The 24,788-nt window shown below is 44.3% G+C and overlaps 2 protein-coding genes across 2 annotated transcripts in view; one reads left to right on the top strand and one right to left on the bottom strand.

Moving 5' to 3' along the window:
• PCNT (pericentrin) overlaps positions 1-937 on the bottom strand; it is a 102,035-nt gene extending 101,098 nt beyond the window's left edge. The window contains exon 1 of the mRNA XM_062578352.1: positions 884-937. Coding sequence (XP_062434336.1) covers positions 884-937 — 54 coding nt within the window. The remainder of the gene's footprint in view (positions 1-883) is intronic.
• An 8,289-nt stretch (positions 938-9,226) lies between these two features.
• Positions 9,227-22,807, top strand: C6H21orf58 (chromosome 6 C21orf58 homolog). The gene is made up of 8 exons (XM_062579368.1): positions 9,227-9,286; positions 10,772-10,829; positions 12,456-12,523; positions 13,578-13,724; positions 14,889-15,003; positions 18,929-19,068; positions 21,201-21,293; positions 22,763-22,807. The coding sequence occupies exons 1-8, from the start codon at positions 9,227-9,229 to the stop codon at positions 22,805-22,807; spliced, it is 726 nt and encodes a 241-aa protein (XP_062435352.1).
• The last annotated feature ends 1,981 nt before the right edge of the window (positions 22,808-24,788 follow it).

The raw sequence follows: 24,788 nt of genomic DNA, 5'->3' as shown, positions 1-24,788 counted from the left end.
AATGAAGGCATGTACCTGTCAAAAGCACGTGATATGTTCACTAGAATCATGACTGGAAACAAACCAAATAAACTCAACTCCCCATTAATCTACCCATGGGTGCAAGGGCAAGTGCATCAGTCACTAAAGTGGTAAAATATGCATCTTCTATTATTGGGGATTCTTATCTGGACATACAGTATATCCAGAAACAATAACTGCATGGAAACCTGGGTAAGAATGGGAACTTCACTAGAAAGAAAAAAAAAAAAGTGGAAGATAAGTGTAGTATTTTAAATTGCTCCTTGTTCTCTGAAGATAACACTTATGTACCTTTGTAAGAGTGAGAAAAGCATTACAGATAACCAGCAGTTAGGAAGTCTTGTTACTGTCTGACAGAAATAAATACTGCTCATATATTTTCTTAGCTCTCGACACATTTCCAAATTGGCATCAACACTGAAAAAACAGTTTGGTAGCACTGCTGTCTAAACAAATAGTACAACTACACTGTGGGGCTGGGAGGGGGAGGGCGTTCTCTAACGCAATTAGGGGAAAAATCATTATGTTTGGGGGAAAAAACAAGTTTCTAAGGAAGAACAAGCCAGCATCCCTTAGCAGGAGGGAGACAGCTGCACGGGCAATGCACGAACGGGTATGGGGAACAGCACTATGTTCCCAGAGCCAGCAGGCCAGGCAGCGCAGAGCCCTGCCCGGGCGGGACAGCGCTGGCAGCATCTGACGGCGACAAGTACCGTGCCCGGTGCGAGCCGCTCCCCGGTGCCCGCCGCAGGCCAGGCCCGGCCCGGCCCGGCCCGCGGGGCACGGCAGGGCGCGGGGCAGCGGCGGCGCCAGGCCAGGGCGGGCGCCCCCTCCTCCTCCCCCTCAGCGGTCCCGCCGGCACCTTGGCTCTGCCAGCCTCCAGCTTCTTCCTGCGCGCCTCCTCGTCGTCCTCCATGGCGCAGGCGGGCTGGCGGGGGCCCCGGGGCCGGCGGGCGGACAGGCCCAACCTCGCCCCGCGCTGCCCCAACTGTCACACCGAAGGGGGCACACAAGTTTCGGTCATGGCCGCCCCAGAGCCGCCGGCCCGCCCCCCTCGGCTCAGCTGGCCAACCGCGAAGGGATGGAGGCCGGAGCTGGCCAATGAAAGGCACGGGCTGGGCCACCCCCCCGGGGCAGTCAGGAAACTCTCCGGGGATTGGTAAAAATCAGCGGAGCCTTGAGGCGCGCAAACCAATGGTGAGAGCAACCGTTACTCTAGCCCCGCCCATTCACGCTAACTGACTCCTGGGATGGACAGAGCAGGCTGCAGCGCGCGCCTCCTGCTGCCTCTTTCCCCGGCTGCCGGCAGAGCCCGCCCCCCTTCAGGAGCGGTCAATGGGAAGCTCCGCCCACCGAGGGCTGGGCTACGCTGAATGGCCGTTTCAAATGCGCCTCCGGGCCTGGTCCCCGCCCAGCGGCGGCAGACAGCCAATGAGAAGAGAGTTGCCTCTGCCCCGCGAAAACCGAGCCGGCCATTCACTAGCGGCGGTGCTTGGTGCTCCGCGGCGCCCCGCGCGCGAGCCCTGGGAGGGAGCGGTTAAACCGTCAGCGTCGCCCATTAGTTGGCGGGTGGGGGAGGAGGGGCGGGAGGGGCTTGGCAGCTGCCCAGACAGGCTGCCGGCGGCGGCCCGGGGGCGCTCCCGAGACACCCCCAGCTGCACAGGAGAAGCCGTGGTGAACGCACCGCTGTGCTCAGAGGAGGTGCAGCCACCCCGTCTGCCGGCTGCGTCAGGGGTTTCAATGCTTAACACGGCTTCTCTCCTCTCACACACAGGCCCTTCCTTGCTGGGTCTCCTGTGCTCCCCAGTGGCACAGGTGTAAGAGGTCAGGAGGAAGTGGCCCATCTTTTTCATTCTTGACTTCCCCAATAGCTTGTGCTTGGAAACTGTTGAATATTTTTTTGTTTTGTTTTGCTTCATTGATTTGCTCTGTAGCCACATCTAATGCTTTGAAGTGAGGCAGGTTCTCCAAGACAAGCTTCTTGTTGACACTTTTCCCCAAGCTTTCAACTGCTGTGTTTTCTGTTAGTCAGATATTAGCTAACATTTATTGGAAACCTCCCTGTTACCACACTGAAGATGGAGCATCTTGTTGACATGCATAGTTTTTTTAGTCCAAATGATTATAAACTGTCTTGAACATGTAACATTGTCCTTTACCAGCACGACATTGCCTGTATTTTGTATCAGCTTTACAGCATCCCTCTGCTTGTGTATTCATTTCACCAAGTGAATCACAGAGGGAGTTTGTCAGCAAACTGTGAAATTCTTTCAGAAAAATCAAGACATAACAAGAACACAGACAACAGACTGGAGCAGTACATGCTCAAGACTCCAAAGAGAAGGTTCAGGATGCTATGGACAAGGCAATAGGTTGGTAAGGTGTTCACACTTGAGAAAGCGTGTCTGTGCCCTGAATTGAGATACAGGTTAACTTTTAAACCACTGTGGAGGCCCTAGGGCAACAGGACGTGTTTGCTTTTCTGGTCTCTCAAGACCAATTTGGCTCTTTCAAGAAAGAGTGGAAGTTTTAATGACCAAAGCATGCAAGGATAAGCAAACTCCTAGGACTACTGGTCACCACTTTGCTTTGCCAGCCCATTGCTGTTTTGGTTGGTTTGTTTTTCCTGGGAGTACAGCTAGGTCCTGTGACCTTGTAAGCAATATTCTTAGTTCATCCCATCAACAATAAGAAAAAAGCAGCATTCTGAAAAGTTATCATTAGAAAGATATAGTGCCAAATTTTGTAGTTGGCATCATCTGAGAAGAAAAAGGTTTAAAATATTACTTCTTTGCTTCCTCTAGAGAACCCCAGGAGGTTCCTCTCTGCCCAGCTGTTGGAGGTCTCCAGCCTGTCCAGGTCTCTCTGAATGGCAGCACAGCCCTCAGCTGGATCAGCCACTCCTCCCAGCTTGGTATCATCAGCAAACTTGCTGAGGAGGTACTCTGTCCCCTCATCCAAGTCATTGATGAAGAAGTTGAACAGGATGGGAACCAGTACTGAGCCCTGCAGGATGCCACTAGCCACAGGCCTCCAACTAGACTCCGCGCAACTGATGACGACCCTCTGAGCTCTGCCTTTCAACCAGTTCTCAGTCCACCTCGCTGTCCACTCATCTAACCCACACTTCCTGAGCTTATCTAGGAGGATGTTCTGGGAGACGGTGTCAAAAGCCTTGCTGAAGTGAAGGGACGCAATGTCCACTGCTCTCCCCTCATCTACCCAGCCAGTCATTCCATCATAGAAGGCTGCCAGATTGGTTAAGCAAGATTTCCCCTTGGTGAATCCATGCTGGCTACACCTGGTCACCTTCTTTTCCTTCATATGTCTGGAGATGACATACAGAAGGAGCTGTTCCATCACCTTTCCAGGGATGCAGGTGAGGCTGACCGGCCTATAGTTGCCTGGGTCCTCCTTCTTGCCCTTTTTCAAGACTGGAGTGACACTGGCTTTCTTCCACTCCTCAGGCACCTCTCCAGTTCTCCATGACTTTTCAAGGATGATGGAGAGCGGCCTGGCAACAACATCCGCCAGCTCCCTTGGTACCCATGGGTGCATCCCATCCAGGTCCATGGATATGTGAATGTCAAGCTTGCCCAGAAGGTCTCTAATCCTATCCTCCTCAACCAAAGGAAAGTCTTCCTTTCTCCAGACATTCTCCCTTACATCCAGGCTCCGGGATTCTTGAGGGCTGCCCTTAGCAGTGAAGACTGAAGCAAAGAAGGCATTCAGTAATTCTGCCTTCTCTGTATCCCTTGTCACCAGGACCCCCGCCCCATTCAGTAGTGGGCCCACATTTTCCCCAGTCCTCCTCTCGCTACTGATGTATTTGAAGAAGCCCTTCCTGGTGTCCTTAACATCCCTTGCCAGACTCAATTCCAGCTGGGCCTTAGCCTTCCTCGCCTCATCTCTACATACTCTGACTGCATTCCTGTAATTCTCCCAAGTAACCTGTCCCCTCTTCCACAGTCTGTGTACTTTCTTCTTCTGTCTGAACTAGGCCAAGAGCTCCTTGCTCATCCATGTACATCTCCTGCCCCCTTTGCTGCACTTCTTTCTCCTTGGGATGCACCCCTCTTGAGCTTGGAGGAAGTGATGCTTGAATAATAGCCAGCTCTCCTGGACCCTCCTTCCTTCTAGGGCCTTAAGCCATGGGATTCCTCCAAGTAGGTGTCTGAAGAGCCCAAAGTCCACTCTCCTGAAGTCCATGGTTGCAATCCTGCTTGTTGCCTTACCTCTTTCCGGCTGGATCCTGAACTCCACCATCTCATGGTCACTGCAGCCAAGGCTGTGCCTAACCTTCACATCTCCAACCAGTCCCTCTCTGCAGGTAAGGACAAGATCCAGCAGGACACCCTTCCTCATAGGCTCCTCCACCATTTGTGACAAGAAGTTATCATCGATGCACTGCAGGAGCCTCCTGGACTGTTTGTGCCTTGCTGTATAGTCCCTCCAGCCGATGTCAGGGTGGTTGAAGTCCCCCAGGAGAAACAGGGCCTGTGATCATGAGGCTACTTCCAGCTGTTTATAGAAGGCCTCATTGACTTTCTCTTCCTGGACAGGTGGCCTGTAGTAGACACCCACAACAGTGTCCCCTGTGTTAGCCTGCCCTTTGATCTTCTCCCATAAGCTCTCAACTGCTTCCTCTTCCACCCTAAGGCAGAGCTCGAAGCATTCCAGTTGCTCTCTCACATAAAGAGCAACTCCACCACCTCGCCTTCCTGGCCTGTCTTTGCTGAAAAGCACAGAGCCATCCACAACAGCATTGCAGTCATGCGAGCTATCCCATCGTGTCTCTGTGATTGCAATGAGATCATGGCCCTGCAACTGCATGCAGATCTCCAGCTCCTCCTGTTTGTTCCCCATGCTGCGTGCACTGGTGTACAGGCATTTCAAAGAGGTGGTCATGCCTGCAGGTTTCCCAGGAAGGGTGTATGGGGATTGCCCATAGCCATGTCCCAAACGCACATCCCCAGCTGCATGCACCCGCTGGAGACCCCCCAACCCGAGTTGTGTTTTTTGACTACCCTTTCTCTATGATAACCTGCCTCCCCCTTCCTACCTAGTTTAAAGCCCTCTTTACCAGGCTGGCCAACCTATTGGCAAAGACACATGTGCCCCGTTTGGTGCATCTCTCCCCACCAGTTGCTGATCTTCAAACAATGTCCCATGGTCATAGAATCCAAAACCCTATTGTCAACACCAGCGGTGTAGCCAGTTGTTGATTTGGAAAATTTGTCTACTCCTCCTCCCATCCCTCCTCCTAATCAGCAGGACCGATGAGAAGACCACCTGGGCTCCCAGACCCTTGACCACCATGCCCAAGGCCTTGATGGCCTCCACTACACATTGGTATATGATAATGGCATGAAATAACTCTAGTTGAAAAGATTATAATCATACATTTAGCTGCTAATACAGATAGGACATTCTTTACAGCATTTGCAACAAGCCAGCAGCCTCCTGGCCTGCAGAAAATGATCTCTAACAGGCAAGCTGGGACAGCATTCGCTTTTCTAAGCAATATATGTCAAGGTAGCATTTCCATGGCTTTCAGTTCTCTGATGCCAGCAAGTACAGTTGTCCCCATGGCACAGAAGAATCAGATTAAGTAAAATGACTCCAAGATATCTACTTACCTTTCACCTTGGACTCCACAGTGCAGCACAGTTTTTTTGTTTTTTTGTTTTTTTTTTTTTTTGGTTGTTAATTTACTACATTACAACTGGCAGAAGCAGACATTAATTGATTGCAAGGAAGTTATACCTGCTAACTGGTGAATTGATCCACTTCCCCCTGACACATCTTTATTCTAACTTATGACTGGAATATAGTGTTTCTTTCTTTCATTCTTTTAATACATGAAAATACTCCAAGTCTGAAATGATGACTCCTTTCTGTGGAAGTGGAACAGGAGAGTTTATCTGCTCCAGATGAACTGTTTCCAGGCTTGTGATTTTTTTCCCCTCGAGTGTGCTTTGGAAATTATAGCAATTAAAATGAGGGACATGAAGTCTCAAAAATCAATAAAAGAAATCATAGAAATTTAGTACTATCATTAACCTCAGTCATCTAATCCATTCTTATATCTGAGGAGTCAAATATGCCTACAATATTCTTCACAGCTATTTTTTCTGAATTATTTTTTAAACATTTTCTATGAAGATTTTCTTAGATAGCTGTTCTATCATTTATCTTTCTGTAATTAAGAAATAATTGAGAAATTTCTTGTTTTCATCAGGTTTCTTCCCTGCTATAAATTGAGCCAAATGTTTCTTGCCCAGTCTTTTTAGATAGAAAAAAATTTGACCCTTCTGTTCTTTAAATAGAGGATACAGTAAAGAGCACATGGTCCCCTTTCATCGTTTACTTGCTAGCTGAAGTAAAGCCAATTCTTTTGAGTCTTCCTCACAGCTTATATTTTGTAAGTGTACCACTTCCATCTTCTGAACTTACATTCCCTCTTAAATTGCCATGTCTAAAATTAGGCACAGTATTCAAGCTGTGACTTCAGCACTGCTAAATAGAGCAGAATAATTGTCTCCTGTGAGGTGCACACAACACTCTTGTTAATGCATTACAAAATTAAATTTGTCCTTTATTTTTTGCATCATCATGTTGATTTATGATCACTAGTTTGTGATTCACTGTAACTATAGATCACTTTCTGCAAAATCCTATCATGTCTCGCTGTCTTTGGTAAGAATATACAGGCCACATTTCTGTGAAGTCATTAGCAGGTTCTAAGATGTCCCTGGAGTAGTGATCTGTCTGATTAGGACATCCACCAGCTTCGGAAAAGAAAGATCCATTAGCAGCTTTGCAGCAGATCTTTTTTTAATGTAGTACAGGATTTTCTCTGGATTATCCGTAACAGAAAAAATTTCTCCTGCTTTTCTCTATGGACAACTCAGTTGCTTAACACTCTTGCTGTATTTTAATGACAAACCTATACTTGGTTTTCTGTCAAACCTTTTTGTAAGTGTAGCAATTGCTATTGCTATACTATTGCAATAAAGGCTCTGAACATTTAGCTTTTAAACTAGTTAATGGTAAAACATCAAGTCAACAATCATCAGCAATCAAAAATGTCAATACAGCATTAGGAATGATTAATAGCAGGCTTGTTGCTGTTGTGATTCTCTGGAAATACCAATGCAATTTGCTTTGCTCTGTCACTACCCAGAATACTGCATGCAGTTCTGGCCATCCGATCACAAAAGAATTTATGAACTAGAAAGGTACAGAGAGCAACTAGAATAAAGTTGCTAGACTAGAAAAACTAGAATAAGATGAGCTTATACAAAAGCCGTAATAGGTGAGATCAAAGATGCAGCTAATGCAGTACTTTAAGAGTGACCAACAGCAGAGGCCAAGAGAAGGCTATAAGAACAGTCCATATGTGCATTTGTACTGTACTCTCCCAACCTCCACTAAGTTATTGGTAAAGTAGTAAGGGAAATCTGCTGTATAAGAACAGTTAAATAGATGATTTAGCTTAGAAAAGATAAATCTGAAAGGGGTTATGATACACGAATACAAATCATAAATGGCATGGAAAAAGTACATGAAGAATGGATGTATACTATTTTGTATAACAAGTTAGGATGCTCCCAATGAACTTTTCAGGCATCTGTTTTTAAAACAGTTTAAATTAGTGCTTTTGTCTAACACAGAAGTAAACTATATGATGAAGTTTACTTGCGTAAGTGGGCCTATGCTTAAGTAAAGTTTAAATTAATTAGGAAACTCCCTTTTGAAGGTTGTTATCAATGCCAGCAGGATAAAAATAAAAATTAGAGATTATAGGGGAAAGTCTATTTGGTTTGTAAAGTACAAAAATATATGGAGTTGTTCCTCAAGAAAAGTATAAGCCATAGATTGCTGGAAGATGACAAGGTTTTCTGTGCTGCCTTTTTTCCCCTTAGCATTCACAGATAAGCTCTGCCAAAGCAAGCTGGGCCCCAGATCTGACAGTGCAGCTATTTTTGTGATCCCCATGTCTCAGCTTCTTTAATCTCTCTGGTCACTACCAGCCTGTGTATTTTTAAGGCCAGATTACATACACATGCTGTGCAGGTCACAGCTGGAGGAAATGAGCTATACTATTCCCATATTGCATGTACAATTATCTATCACCTACTCCAGCTGCCAGCTGTGCCTTTGCCATGGGCTTCAAGTAAGGAAGAGACTGTAACTTTGCTCTTTTAGGAGCAGAGCTAAGGTTAAAATATGATACTGAGAATCAGCATCTGTTCCCTGACTTTTATCATGCCTTGGTGTTGAGTTTAGGGATGTCACCAATAAATGTTGCTTCGCTTTTTATGCTGGCATGGCTTTGCTGGGATGGAGAAGGCACCCTGCAGGCTGCTCAAGAGATGGTAAGCAAAAGGATGTTACAACAATCATCTTTGTTCTTTTACTCATCCTGCGATGAATTCCAGCTATTCTCCTTAATTAAAAACCTTTTAAAATTTCCTACCTTCCTTTCAATAATGATGATGAACACAAATATGAAAGGCCTTATCAAAAGCGTATGGGCCCCATACATTAAGATGTATGGTGCTATCCAGTATCACTAAGATCATAGTCTGACCCATGTTACAGAGCCATGGGAGGTTTTGGGTACACCTTGGTGCCCCTACGTCTTTTTTCCCCTTTCTTCCCCTCTACCCTTTCTCGTCCCCTAATGTGCTGGGCATTTGCTTTACATAGGTTATATAAGCTCCTACACTTGGAGATAAAGTTGTTTGTATTGTGGACTGGCACTACAAACTTAGCAACCAGGTTACAGGTGCTAAGCTCAGAGCTACTTAGAAGAGCATATTATCAACAGAGGGCCAGCCTTAGCAATACTTCCAGGGAGAGGCTAGCAACCATTATGAACAGAGATTCATGCTGAGCTAAGCTTCTGTGACCATTGCAACCTGCAGCACAAAAATGCAGTGAGAGAAATGGCAAAAAAAAAAAAAAAAAAGCTGTGCCGGCAATACCGTGTTTAGACCTTTTTTTTTTTTAACCATGGAGTGAAACTGAAGCTTTTATTTTCTTTCCTTATTTCTTCACAATCTTGTATTTTCTCTAATAGAATATTGCTTCTATAAAGATCTTCGAGGAGGAAAAAGAGACCACTGAAAACCTGTCTGCTTTTGCTTAGCTGCTTAATCCACTTTTAGCCTGCCTGCAGTTCTGGGAAGTTAATACAATGACAGATCCTTCAATGGTGGATCACATGACCCAACTGAAACTCAAGCTCCTAGAAAAGGTAAGGTAGTAACTCTTCAGTGATGTGCTTTGCTCTGCTTTTTGCTAATAATGTTTAAGCATTAAAACTGTAATTTAAGTAATTGTATTTCTACTAAGATACAAGATGATCTACATCCAGCTGAGAACCTTTCCTGTGAGCAGAGGCAGACCAACATGCATTAGTGCTATAATCATTGTCACTTAAAAAAAAAAAAAAAAAAAGCCGTTTCAGCCTAGAGTAGATTAAAAATACAGACAAAGAGACTTCGATATCATGGGAGATGTCACCAGTTAATTAAAAAATCAGTCTGAGTCACAGGTAAAGGTTAAGAGTGAGTGATGGTGAAGGGAGGGCCTCAGGTCGTTTTAAGCCAGTCTCATTTCTTCATTATTATCTACTTTTACAGACACTATACTGCCTAGTGAAACTAGCTAGGGTCTTACTGAAAGCACATGAAGTGCAGTGCAGGATATTAGTAGCTCTTTGTTGTAACTCTATACAAATGCACTCAGGATTCTCTGCCTGGCCCCATTTTTCCATCCTCAACATATCTAATATTCACTGGCGTGCACCTTCTGTATCAGTGTCTTCCAGGAACTGTTTGACAGATTGTCCAGAAGAAAAAAACAGTTTTCTTGGAGCTATGGATGCTGGAATCCACATCTAACCTCTCTGTGGTAAAATGTTTGTTTTGCCTTAGAGGCAGCAGCCATTTGAGGGGAAAAGCTTTTTGCTACCTTAGAACTATGCAGAGCCTAGGAGCAAAGAAGGAGCCTGTGCATGAAAGAAAGATCTCCACTCTAATTTCTGAGTGTCAGTGAGCAGCAGGGGCTAGCTGGTACCTTAGGGACAGGGAGCTGAGCACAATAACTTAGCCAGCAGGGCATGGTCCTACAGTACGTGAATGAGGCAAGCAGAACAGACCCAGAGATGGTAGTCAGGTTCAGCCAAGTATCCATATCTTCAGATAAACTCATGGTGGTGAGGCAAGTTCAAGGTCAAGCCAGGAAGTCAATCTGCAGGTCACAGTCAAGTGCAATGATTGCTAGGCAAGTCCATAGTCAAGGTGGGAAGCCAGTCCATGTGTCAGGACCTGAGTCAACACAATTCATAGCTAGGCATAACAATAGCTGAGCTGGAAAACACTAATCCTCTTAAATAGCTCAGATGGGGCGTGAAGGTCCGGGCCTGAGCTTAAATGGGCTTCTGGACCATAGGCAGGAGTACTGAGTAGAGGCTCCAGAGGAGGCTGGTCAGGACTATTAAGGTGTACTACTGCACTCCTAACATAGGCTATTCTTATACTGTGACTAGATTTCTAATGAGATATTTCATACTTCTAGGAAAACTACTTAGAGCCCTTACTAGCTGTGATTTAGGACTTAAGAAGCATTCCTTGTCTCCATCTCTGCTTTGTTTCCTCCATCTCTGAAATGCAAGGTTGGAACTATTTGTGAACTTTGCCTGATTCATAATCATTTCTCATGGTGGTTTTACCTACAGAGACTAGAAAATGAATGTGAGAACCTAGAGAGGATGGATTCACCTCTACCAACAGCAAGTAAGTGAGAAGAATTCATTTTTGATTACAGACATGATATAGAAAGCGCTTAGTGATGTTCTCAGGCACAAGTTGCTCAGTGGAAGACACACAGAAGATGCGGTTTCTTCCTTAAAAGCTGGATGAGACCTTTGCCCCTGCATGCACTGTGATGAGGCATTTGATTAGTCAGAATTTGTCCTGTCTTTTGCTTTTGTGTCAGAGATTTTATCTAGATAACAGGAAGGAGACTCTGAACTTGAGTCAGTGCTACCTGAGCTCAGTCTGAGTCTAAATCTGCAGGCAGCCCTGGGGGATAGATATTGCGTAGGCAAGTGCCAACAAAGACTTGCACAGAAATGTTATCATATATACTGGTCTCAGTCCTAATGAAGCTGGTGAGTCTCAAGGGTCTTAATGCGAGGGTTTGCTATGCTGTGCAGCTATCTGGGTTATACCTTTTGAATTTCTACAGTTCTTCTCTGTTGTTCATGTGTATTTGAAGCCAACAAAGGCAAATGATCAACTAGCCAAGTACAATGGCATAACAAAGAATGCCCTCCTGCACAGGCATCCTTTGGAGTCTCGCAATTGTGGATGATGGTTAAATTTGAGCAAATTACTGGTTAGTAGTTCAGCTGTGTTCATTCCTATAACTGTGAATAAGCCCCTCTGTCCAGCTGTATGTTTGGTACAGCTGATGCTGTATGTTCTTGAAAAGGAGCTGTTTGATGGCTCTGTGTTTTAGAGGAAACTAAGCAGGATGAATAACCTATTATTAGTACTGCTTTGCACCTTTGAGTCTGAACAGTGCAGCCTTGTACAGATCAGAATGAGGTTTACAGTTAATATATATATGTGTGTGTGTGTGCATGTATATATATATATATATATATATGATTCAAATAGTTTATGAACTAGATCATTGCACTGAAAGTTAATCTTCCAGAGTGTATTGATAATTGCTGGGAAATCAATGTCTGCTTTACAAGGAACATTAAAATGCTTAAAATTATGAGGAAACTAAGGCACTGCACATATGATACACTTTCATGTGAGTATTGTCGAGTGGAACATGCTATTAGTTAGTGAAATATCGTAACAGTCTTTGAAAGAATTTGATAAAGACAGAGGTTATTCTAATCTCCCTTATGTATCAACTTTTAGTTGGCTCACTAGCTTTTATAGAGAAACATTTAAACTTTGGGAATTTCATAAACATGCCAGGATTCCTATGGATTAGAAACTAATGATAGAAGATCAGTAATATTTCTAAACTGTACTCTGGGCTCAAGTTCATTGAGCCAACGTACAAATTGGAAACTTCCAATGCTCTGGCCAGAAATCAAATCATTTTAATGACTTTCCTTTTCAAAATACTAAGTCATGCTTTTCAGAGCAAATACCAGGCATTATAGGCTTTATAGGGCAATCTTCAAAGAAGATAGATTGGCTTTGTACAGTTGCTGAACAGCTATTTCTGCATGTGGCCTAAAGTCATCGCCCATTTATGGATTTAACAAGAAAAACAGCCTAAAGATATTTTATAATACCATGTTTTCCAGAATTATTCTCATAATGTAGGTGTTATAATAGCTTTATATTTGATCTTTTAACAAGATAATGGACCTCCTTTTCCTTTTTCAGGGAACAGATATGAGGATATGCTTCAAAATGCCCTAAAACGAAGGCAAGATCTCCTGCAGGAGCTTAGGGTAAGAGCCTTCTGTGTTGTCAGGTGACTATATGGAGAGTGCAGTTTAATGTAATGAATGTAATATTAGGCTTTTAAGGTAACAATTAATTTTATCCTTCAACAAGCAACAAAGAGTAGAGGAAAATTTCCCTCTGTTTGGAAGGCAAAATGAAGTGCAGCAAATGAGCAGATTTTAGGAGGTTTTTAGCCTGTCATGCCTGCAAACCTCATCTTGAGAAACAAGTAGTAATGTTGCCTTCCCTCTCTCCCATGCAAATCTGCATAGTTCTTGGAGATAGTTTTCTAAAATAAGGAGAAAGACTTCTCTGCTGTGGCTAGGGAACTGCTGTGTGGCTACTGCTGCTGCCCTGAGACCAGTGTGCCTATCTGGGGACCTAGAGAGTGGAAATCCAGCAGGAGAGGCCACATTAATACTGAAGAAGAAAATTTCACAAAGTCTGCATATCCACAGTCCGTGTGGATTCAGTTCTTTTCTGTTCTTTAATTCTTTGGCTGAATGCTATTCATTCTCTGCTCTACTGGACTATATAGCCTGGGCTTGGCTGATCAGGGGGAAGGGCTGAAGAGCAGTATGTTTTTCCTCACTACAGTTAACAAGACTTGCACTAATCTCAATTTGTTTGTGTGTTAATTCCATCTATCCTGAACTGCTGTATCATAAGCTCTTGGAGTAGTGCCAAAACACAAAGTTTGTGGGATGCTCAACCATTAATGAAACATTTTCCCAGTCTTTTAGTGGGTTCCTTTTCACTTTTTTTGTCCCTTTGGCTTACACTGAAAATTGTGTCCTAGAGGCATGTGAGGAGGGGAAAGAAACCATTTTCTTTGTACTTGTTATAGCTCTGGCTGAGTGCTTCCCTACATGCAGAAGTCACTTGTGTTCTGCCTGCTAGATACAACAGTGATGGGAGTTTCTGTAGCAATGTTTTGGTGAGAGGCTGCGCTCCCCCGTAGGGTTACATGGGCTAATTCCAGTTAGTCCAATGAGTGTAATTACATTGTCATCTTTTCTATTATGAGATTTTTCTTTAAGAGGATACTTGATCTTGCAGGAGCATCACCTTTTGGAAGAACTGTCACAGCTGCCTGTGCCAGCTGGAGGATACTCTAGGAACTACAGAGCTGATCCTCAGCACCTGATCTACCAGCTGCCTTTTCCAGCTCCCCAAGCGGAGCCACCAAGGATCATCCAGCAGACGGTAGGGATCCTCCATCCTTATTACTAGGAAACACTTACTAGCACTGTGGCTGTCAGATACAACTATAGCAAGCAGAGGAATCTGGGATCCGTATGGAAGCACTCATCTCACCAAAGTGAAGATATGCCTCTTGCTGTTGCATGGGACTCTTACTTGTCTAGATGAAATCTCAGGGAAATTCTCTTCTGCTTTAGAAATAAGGCACAAAATTAACAGAATGGTTGACTACTGGAACAAGTTACCAAGAGGAGTGGAAGCATTGTCTACCTCTTAAGGTTATCGTGGCTAGGAATGATTTTGGGGAGAATAGGCTTTAGTCAGATGCAAGCTATCAGGCTCCAGGCAGGGAAGTGACCGGAATTCTCTGGTTGGATTTATGCAGTAAGTTAGAGTAGAGGATTTACTGATTAGAGATGGCATAACAGCAAATTTGTCATAGGGATATGGCAGGGTGGTTAAGAGCCTCCCAAGACAATTCAGCCAGCTTGAAGCCAGTTTGGAGAGAGTCCACTGGAAACCGGCTGCAAACTGGCTCTTGCAAAAGCATACCCTCTACTGGCCTCTATCCTGACAGTAATATTTCTGATGCTACTCCTGTGGCATCAAAGGATGGGCTCAAGCCCTACATCCTGCTTCTTGCTTTCTTCCCTCCTATGAAAAGCAGCAGTTAGGAGCCAGCTATTGCCAGCACAATTCATCCATTTTCAAGTCCATTCTCTGCTGAGGTATAGCAGTGACAGAGAAAGAGCTGTTTACAGCCTGCTTCTAGCAGCTGCCAGACTCTTCCCTTCTTCCATGTGATTACCCTGCTGCATATCTGTTCTGCATATTGCCCTGCCTAATGCAGATACTCAAATTAGCTCTAAGCAAGGGAGGATTCTGGTAGGTGTTTTGTCTCAGAACAGGCATATGCAAAACTCCTGTGTTTAAAAAATTTTGCATGCTCACTGCCTAAAACAGGAGAGCAAAGCTGAGCATGGTACCTTCAAGCTATGTTTTGGACACCCAGCTTGTCTGTCTTCATACATAGCTTGGAGTCAGCTACTGTCAATGTGAAACAGGTGCCAGAGATGATGGAGAGCTCAAGATGCTGAGTAACCCAAAGATGAGGGATCTGCTGACCGAGAACAACCCTGACTTTCTCCACTTCCCTTTCTTTTTCAGATGCCTCCACAGCCCACTACTATCATCCAACAGTTACCTCAGCAGCCCCCACTGATAACACAGATCCCCCCTGCTCAGCCTTTTGCAGCCCCTCACTCTGGAAGCATTAAAGAAGGTAATGTTTTCTCAGTCTAGCAGCCAGTTTCCATTGCTGGCATCCTAAGAAGCCATGAAAGATGTCACTGTAAGGGGAAGGATGCATGAGATAATATCCGAGTTACTTAGTGATATTTTCTTTACAGTCAGACTGCTGTTGGAGCTATAGGAATTGCACCTCATAGAACTATATACCATTTCTCAGAGGCCTTCAGACAAACGCTTTTTGCTAAAATTAAAGAAAAGGGAGTATATAATGGTAGTCAATAAAACACAACTCAGGTTGCGGGGTCTCCAGTGGGTGCATGCAGCTGGGGACGTGCGTTTGGGACATGGCTATGGGCAATCCCCATACACCCTTCCTGGGAAACCTGCAGGCATGACCACCTCTTTGAAATGCCTGTACACCAGTGCACGCAGCATGGGGAACAAACAGGAGGAGCTGGAGATCTGCATGCAGTTGCAGGGCCATGATCTCATTGCAATCACAGAGACACGATGGGATAGCTCGCATGACTGCAATGCTGTTGTGGATGGCTCTGTGCTTTTCAGCAAAGACAGGCCAGGAAGGCGAGGTGGTGGAGTTGCTCTTTATGTGAGAGAGCAACTGGAATGCTTCGAGCTCTGCCTTAGGGTGGAAGAGGAAGCAGTTGAGAGCTTATGGGAGAAGATCAAAGGGCAGGCTAACACAGGGGACACTGTTGTGGGTGTCTACTACAGGCCACCTGTCCAGGAAGAGAAAGTCAATGAGGCCTTCTATAAACAGCTGGAAGTAGCCTCATGATCACAGGCCCTGTTTCTCCTGGGGGACTTCAACCACCCTGACATCGGCTGGAGGGACTATACAGCAAGGCACAAACAGTCCAGGAGGCTCCTGCAGTGCATCGATGATAACTTCTTGTCACAAATGGTGGAGGAGCCTATGAGGAAGGGTGTCCTGCTGGATCTTGTCCTTACCTGCAGAGAGGGACTGGTTGGAGATGTGAAGGTTAGGCACAGCCTTGGCTGCAGTGACCATGAGATGGTGGAGTTCAGGATCCAGCCGGAAAGAGGTAAGGCAACAAGCAGGATTGCAACCATGGACTTCAGGAGAGTGGACTTTGGGCTCTTCAGACACCTACTTGGAGGAATCCCATGGCTTAAGGCCCTAGAAGGAAGGAGGGTCCAGGAGAGCTGGCTATTATTCAAGCATCACTTCCTCCAAGCTCAAGAGGGGTGCATCCCAAGGAGAAAGAAGTGCAGCAAAGGGGGCAGGAGATGTACATGGATGAGCAAGGAGCTCTTGGCCTAGTTCAGACAGAAGAAGAAAGTACACAGACTGTGGAAGAGGGGACAGGCTACTTGGGAGAATTACAGGAATGCAGTCAGAGTATGTAGAGATGAGGCGAGGAAGGCTAAGGCCCAGCTGGAATTGAGTCTGGCAAGGGATGTTAAGGACACCAGGAAGGGCTTCTTCAAATACATCAGTAGCGAGAGGAGGACTGGGGAAAATGTGGGCCCACTACTGAATGGGGCGGGGGTCCTGGTGACAAGGGATACAGAGAAGGCAGAATTACTGAATGCCTTCTTTGCTTCAGTCTTCACTGCTAAGGGCAGCCCTCAAGAATCCCGGAGCCTGGATGTAAGGGAGAATGTCTGGAGAAAGGAAGACTTTCCTTTGGTTGAGGAGGATAGGATTAGAGACCTTCTGGGCAAGCTTGACATTCACATATCCATGGACCTGGATGGGATGCACCCATGGGTACCAAGGGAGCTGGCGGATGTTGTTGCCAGGCCGCTCTCCATCATCCTTGAAAAGTCATGGAGAACTGGAGAGGTGCCTGAGGAGTGGAAGAAAGCCAGTGTCACTCCAGTCTTGAAAAAGGGCAAGAAGGAGGACCCAGGCAACTATAGGCCGGTCAGCCTCACCTGCATCCCTGGAAAGGTGATGGAACAGCTCCTTCTGTATGTCATCTCCAGACATATGAAGGAAAAGAAGGTGACCAGGTGTAGCCAGCATGGATTCACCAAGGGGAAATCTTGCTTAACCAATCTGGCAGCCTTCTATGATGGAATGACTGGCTGGGTAGATGAGGGGAGAGCAGTGGACATTGCGTCCCTTCACTTCAGCAAGGCTTTTGACACCGTCTCCCAGAACATCCTCCTAGATAAGCTCAGGAAGTGTGGGTTAGATGAGTGGACAGCGAGGTGGACTGAGAACTGGTTGAAAGGCAGAGCTCAGAGGGTCGTCATCAGTTGCGCGGAGTCTAGTTGGAGGCCTGTGGCTAGTGGCATCCTGCAGGGCTCAGTACTGGTTCCCATCCTGTTCAACTTCTTCATCAATGACTTGGATGAGGGGACAGAGTGCCTCCTCAGCAAGTTTGCTGATGATACCAAGCTGTAGGGCCACGAAGATGATCAGAGGGCTGGAGCATCTGCCCTATGAGGAACGGCTGCGAGAGCTGGGCCTCTTTAGCCTGGGGAAGAGAAGACTGAAAGAAGGATGTTATCAATGTGTGTAAGTCCCTGAAGGGAGAATGTCAAGGGGAGAGAGACAAACTCTTTTCAATATTGCCATGTGACAGGACAAGAGGCAATGGGCAGAAATTGAACCACAGGAAGTTCCACCTGAACGTGAGGGGGAATTTCTTCACTGTGAGAGTGATGGAGCCCTGGAACCGGTTGCCCGGAAAGGTTGTGGAGTCTCCTTCTCTGGAGATCTTCAAAACCCGCCTGGCTACAACTCTGCCTAACATGTTCTAGGTGACCCTGCTTGAGCAGGGGGGTTGGACTAGATGATCTCCAGAGGTCCCTTCCAACCTTACCGATTCTATGATTCTATTTACTCAGAAAATCAAGGTTAAGGTGTAGAGGAAGCTTGGGGAACTAAAACAGCTCAATTCAAAAGGCTGAGTAACATTAATAAGAATATTTGCAGGTAAAACTTATGGAAACAGATCCAAAATTAACAGGCTTCTAAAAATCACTTTTGTTTTATTTTAATCTGCTGTCCAGTGTCCTTTGAAAGTTATAGGCTTTTATTACTTATATGAATGCTCTGTGTTTGGAAACAAGACAGAAAGTGCAGTTCCAAATGTAGTATCATGCCAATAGAAAACAGTTTGGTGTTTTTAAGCATAGGTGTATGTTACTGTGAAATAAAACGTGAACTAAAAACTGGAATGACTTCCCTGGTTCCGCCTTCAGCCATAGGTTTCTACATGCTACATAAATCTCCAGTCACTAAATTGCAGTACTCTCATGATTTCATCGCTTGAGTTGCTGGGTTTATTTGAGATGGAGTTTATTTTTATAAACAGACTAGTCCCAATTGGTGCAAATCTCTTCTGACTTCGATACATTTAAACTAATCTCAATATGACCAGTTAATGAAAAGGGAGATTTACTTTGATTGTTTTCATCTCATGGTTAAATTAGTTACCGTAGGTAACTAATAGGTCCTTCATGATCAGGGCCCAGATATGGAGCATGGTTCTGTTCTTAAGTACACATGGAGTGACTTTCAAGGTGACACTGCAGTATCATGTATAGTTGAGAAAACCTCTTATGTGGGAAGCAATGTTCTTGAGCTGATGGAGAATGCCATAAGGACTCAGTCCCTCCTGGGCTGAGCTCCACTGGACAACCTTTCTCTACCCTGTCAGTAAGTGTAGACAAGGATGTGGGTTTGCAGTGAAACTAACAGACAGAAGATACTCAACAACAGCTACACTGTAAAAGGGAGGAGAAAAAGGAGAGCTGGCATATGTGATCTGATTCATAGACAACCATTCTGTGCTGTCTGGCTAAATAACACTAATATTCTTCTGAGAGTTCCTTTCAGCAGCTTTCTCTCTCTGACAGAGAGCAGTCTGCATGCTGGAGGGCAGTTCCTGTTGAGGTGCCTTTGCTGCTTGTCTGTTGCTGATAAAGCTCTTATTTTCTTTGGAATGACCTCTCCCCAGATATGGTAGAGATGATGTTAATGCAGAATGCTCAGATGCACCAGATCATCATGCAGAACATGATGCTGAAAGCTCTGCCACCAATGGCATTTGCACAGCCTGTTGGACCCAGCTCTCTCTTGCTTCAGCATGCTCAGCAGGTAAAGACACTGGAGTTGAAGTGCATCCTTGCTCAAACAAAGCTGTAGCTAATCTCCTTGGGAATGTGTGGGGACTGCATAATGCCATCCTTAGTAGTACCTGTGGCACATACTTCTGTGCCCAGTACCATGGCATTGCCTGGCTCTGGTCTCCTACAAGTGTTGCATGCAGTTCTGTTTAGCACTTTATGGAGACCTGGCAGAAGAATGCCTTAAGCATAAGCATAATTTGCATTTAGTCCAGCTCTGGAAAATTTTCTGTCCCATATAGTTGAACCACTAACAGACTATATGTGGAAGAGATCTATTCTGGGCATCTGCTGTTGCATCTGGAGTCTTAGGATTTGAAAACCTGCTGATTTTCACTGAAACAACATGTATGGTGTCTCCAGGCACTACCACAACACCAGTGATTCACCTCTAGTCAGGATGTAGCAGCAGGGGTTGGCTTTTGCAGGTGCAGCTCCACTTGCTACAAACAGCAGGGCAATATTTGTGTTACAATTCCCGTCATTTGTAAAATTTGACCTGGCAATCTAAAATGGGCTAGAGCTGAAATATGGATGTTGTGATCGTACTTGGAGCCCCACTGCACTAGTTATTGTCTCACTGAAAATCAGTGGATACTGTGTGCCAAAAGGACAGATTTTAAAGATATTTAGGTGTGTAGGCACCTATACGCATTTTTACAAAACACATTAGTGTCTAGTGCCCAATAAAAAATAGATAATTTTGAACATCTCCTTAAGGTGCCAGATTCCTAAGCTATTTATAAGAATCTGATATGGATCTTTAGCTTTCTTAAATGTTTTGGAAAAATGTGTTTCTATTCTCTGCTCTTAAGAGTTTATCTAAGAAGCAAGGACAATTAATCTTTGGGGAGAAGGGGATCTATCTTGTGTTGCAAAGACCTTCCTTATACTTTTTCACCCCCTCCATATTCTAATTCACCTCAGCTTTCCTTTGTGCTGTAAAAAAGATTCTATTTTCTTTTTCTTGGATATTAAGACTGTGAGGTATTAAGAAAGTAACTCCTTCTGCAGTAGTTGACCAGTTCACTAACACCTTTCCTGCAGGCTATTTGCAAAAGTAACACTGGCTTAAAAAAACCCAAAGCCCTATATTTTAACTATTGGTGGAAATACAATACTCTTCCATACCCCATCATTTAGCCCAGAGGGAGCTGACATCTTTTGCACCTGTTGAGACCGAATGTCTACTTCAGACAGAAAGCATTTGATAACAGCTGCTGGCTCTCAGGTTTCAGGGCACTGAAATCTCAGAAGCTAGCATCAGCCACAGCCAGCAGGCCACCTGTGACATAGACAGGGTAATTTATTTCCTCATTTGTTGTGGAGATGGCAGGAGGTGCTGGCACTACTACATGTCAGAGCTGTGCCAAGTGTTACCTTGGACAAAGGAGGCAGGTACTCTTTGAGTTACAGAAACACATTTTATTCGTCTAGAAAAAGCAGCCATAACATGCTTCTTGAAAGGGGAAGCCACCCTGCTCTAGTATCCTATTTTCCCAGGAGAAGGCTCTCTATGTCCACTGTTCCCTCAGACCATTCTTCCTTTCCTTTTTTTCCTTTCATTTTTTTCCCTTAAGCTTTTCTACCTCTTATTTTCTTCCATGAATATTCTTTCTCTGAGTAGTGAAATAGTAGAGTCTTATGTGTTGTTTCACCTAACCCTAATTGTCTCTCTCTATGGGGAAGATTTCTGAAGGAAAAGGTGATTCTGGATGAGCAAGTGGACTAATATCAGGCTTTTGATGAAACAGTCCCCTTCTAAGGGAAAATAGCAGAGGAAGAGAGTGCGTCTCTTAGTCACTACCTCTATCTCCAGGGTCATTTTGCTCCCATAGGTTTTCTTTGTGTAGAGCAGTGAGATAAACTATTTTGAGTGGGGCCTGAGTGTTTCTGAATATCTATATGAAATCTGGAATCACCAGGCATTTGCTGAACCTGTTATATTTGAGCCCATGAAACTCATCTCTGGTCACAAGATGAAGAACTCTCTTTACTAAGAGAAGGCCATGTGGAAACTCAGCTGCTCAGCCAGAGTTACTGGCACTCTCTTGTTGTGGCAGTACAAATTTAACAAATTGCCATTTGTCTCTCTCCAACAAGGATTCTGCTCCTGTGGTTGTGAAAGCAGAAAGGCCCCGGCCGTCCACAGTGCACCACCATCACCATTATTCTCCCCTAGGGGTGTTACCCCCTGTTAGCTATTCTGTGTGGCCCCCAGCAGTACAGTCTGGTCTGGTGGGAGAGAATGGAGGATTGCCAACCATGGTGCATCATTTGCCTGGAAGCACACTCCCTGTGGTGCATACGTAAGTAAAACGGGCTGGCACAGCATGACCTGTTTTAACCCTTCGTTCTGCAGATATGAGGCAACAGGGAAGAACAGAAGATTACTTTGGTTTTCCACTAAGGCCAGCCCAGAATATTGTTTATAACATAAAAATAGGATTAGGAGACTTAGACAATGATCTGATAAACTAAATCTTATGAAATAACTTTGCTAAGTAATTAATTCTCACTTACTATGGAATAAAGATGAGACTCAGACAAGGCCTACAGATACTACCAGGTAAAAAATAAATCTAACTCCAATGCCCAGCCTGCAGGTGGTGTAGCCATAGCTCAACAGTGCTGTGCAGCTCCAGTCTGCAATGGCTGTTCCACTAGGTTTTGAGTATCCATGAGAATCCAGCAGAGACCTGCTGAATGAGGGCTAACTGTGATCTTCATTCAGGCTAACATTTCCATCCTTAAATACCTAAAATACTGTGGAGGCACTTGCTAATCAAAAGTTTCAAAAAAGACTATCACTAAGAAAATCTCTATAGAAAGAGGCAATAATGTGTAAATAAAGCTGAGCCTTTGGGACAAGCTTGTGCTTGCAACTGGGGTGTTCTTTTTCAAGTGCAGAAATGGATGGACTTCTCCCCAGGCTGCCCCCAGGTCTGTAGAGTCCTCAAGCCCTTAGAGGTAAGCAGGCAGCTTACAGTACTCACTTGCCTGTGTCTTCCCTGCTATCTCAGAGCTTGTCTTGAACTGTAGATCACTCCCAGGGACTAGCTTTTGAATGAGTGTGTGATCAGCCCATCTGCTCACCGTAAGCCTATCATAAGCCAGCCTGGTCCTGTGAATACCAGTGGTGGGAGGGGACCTTAGCAAGGATCTAAACAAAGAGAGCAATGGTCTTGGCATATGTATCAGGAAGAGATAGCAAAAAAGGAGGCACAAAAGCAGCAGTGCTATAAAGAGCTTATGTGCTGATGGTGGTAAGGAATGCCATTGCTAGTGTATGGTTTGCGGCTGGGGATTTTGGCACAGGGAGACACTACTGCTTTTGTCAGAGCACAGCTTTTATTTCTGTGCTACTTCTCTTTCAAAGGCTTAGTAAGCACAAGCATGGGAGGGAAGAGGCTGCATCCTCAGGCCTGGGGGATCTTCTGGCATTGGTATCTGTATGGCCCTCTTTAGTGTGGCATATGAATTCCTAAATAGATGTTTAGCTAATGGGATTATAAAGGCTAAACATTTCTGCCCCTTTTACTTTTGCATGGAGTTGTAATCTGTACAGGTACACATCTCTCAGCTGCTTCCAGCATCAATGCAATTAGCTGTTGCTTACCTATTTGCAGAAATCAGCAAAGGGAGATCTTGTCAAAGCTTTTAAGCTGGCATCTTTCCCCTCTTCAGCTACCTTCCAGCATGTATTCTGAGCTCCTACACCTACACTGTCCTTTTTGCAGCTTCAACAAGCACACATTCTTGGTTATCACCAAACCCAATAAAACCAATTTTTCTTGTTACAGGTCACCTGAATACTGACAATACATGTTTCTCTACAAGTGGACCACAGCCTCACTGAGGTCAGCTGTCATTAGAACAGTTCCTAAATAGCCTGACAGCCTAATGTCTGTTCAACTGCACATTGATGATGCAAGAGGTGAGCAGGAGAATGACCCCAGATCTTCAGTTGTACCAGGCAACTGTGGTCAGCTCACCAGTTTCAGCTAGCTCGACTGTTTCTTCTCATCTTCCAAGCCCAGAGCAGCAGCAAATGGTCACCACTTTTTCACTCTCTTTCCCAAAACCAAGAAATTCTGTTCCAAAATGTTCTACAGGCCTGATATTTCACAGTGGCCCCAGGGCATGAAATGAGCTCAACACCAGTATTGTTTGAACCATTACAAATGAGTATGACCTTGCTCCAGAGATCAAGAGTCCGTTTCACATGTGATTCTGGAAAATGAGCATTACAAAGGAGACAGCTGCCCACCTTGGGAAAGATAATGCAAATAGAACAAGGGATTCTTGAATAAGATTTCAGTCACTTAAAGTCATCAGCCTTAAGTGTTCTTCCCTCAAAGTTTTTAGTTTTACTCTGAGATATGCTTGTTCTACTGTAATTACCTGTCTGGGGAACCAGAAACTAGAGGAACCAGACAAATGCAAGTTACCTGCATAATGCACCAAAACACTGGCACTGTAATTTCCTAAAAAATTAAGACTCTCCCCAAACCTTGTGAGTTGCATTTGCGGCTTGTAGCATGTGGATAAATAATTCTCAATGGAGAAGAAAAAGAAAAAAAAAAATCTGTTTCTCTGTTTTCTTTCTCAGAAATGTCAATCGATTTAAATGTTTAAAACACAATGTCTGCACCTCCATCTAACTGCAGTTCACCTTTTCTGCCTCAGGAGGGCTCTGACTGTCTCTTAAGTCTTGTATTTGTAATGCTACCCACAGTTTTTGCCTCAAACACCTATTGAAGACCAGTTTAAGCAGTCTGGAATTGTGTATATGTGTTTTGTTATTTCACAGTCTTTCCTTCTTATATCCAGGGCTTAGATTTAGTTAAAAAAATCAGAGGTTATTCCTTGAATGTTAATGTCTTTAGCAATGTATCATAAATCAACACCTTTCCCCCTCCCTGTTTTCCCACTGATTTTCAAATGGCAGGCTTTATTTTGAGCTTAGGCTATCTTGTTCTTTTTGCCATCTTTTAGGATTCCTTGGAAGACTCAGTTTTAGTCAAATGATGTCTTTTTCATAGCCTTCAGCAATCATTGTGTTTAATGCAAAAAAAAACCCCTGAATGATAAGTTAGTAGTACTTTCTAAGTGTCTTGTCATCTTGTCTGTTTTTTAAACTGGATTTATCTACTGCATCATGAAAGAATGTACTGATTCAGAATTCTGGCATTGTTGTTGAAGTATTCTATGAAAATAAAAAAAAACAGAAAAAAAGAATTCTTTACATTGGTTTTGCCTGATGAACTTTGTGATTAAGTCTGATGAAGAAAACCAAGAGACTTAAATATCATTTGGAATGGTTACCTAGAGGAAAAGGTATTACACTGGACATAAATAATCCCTGATTTGTGAAGTTTAATCTGTTTTAACAAGAATATTTTCAGTAGCTAAGTTTGGCAGAAATAAGCTGATCTGTATCATCCTGGAAGAAAAAACGATCAAACTGTAACAGTGGTCAGAGTCTCCATTGCATTTGGGGTGTTTAATTCAGGGTAGGTGAACAATCCCTAAAAATATCCATCTTTGAAAATGTATTTCCAGGTCAGTAGTCAAGTATTTTCAACTGCATTTCCAGAGAGATATTTTAGAACTGAGCAAATATGAGAGGGACTTTCACAAATGGTGTTTTACCTGCTATCTCTCCCAGATCTTTTTACTAGTTTAGGT

This window comes from Rhea pennata, chromosome 6 (genome assembly GCF_028389875.1).
Source record: "Rhea pennata isolate bPtePen1 chromosome 6, bPtePen1.pri, whole genome shotgun sequence".
NCBI classification, from domain to species: domain Eukaryota; kingdom Metazoa; phylum Chordata; class Aves; order Rheiformes; family Rheidae; genus Rhea; species Rhea pennata.
The sequence above is the reverse complement of the archived record's forward strand: the minus strand, read 5'-3'. Positions and strand labels throughout refer to the sequence as shown.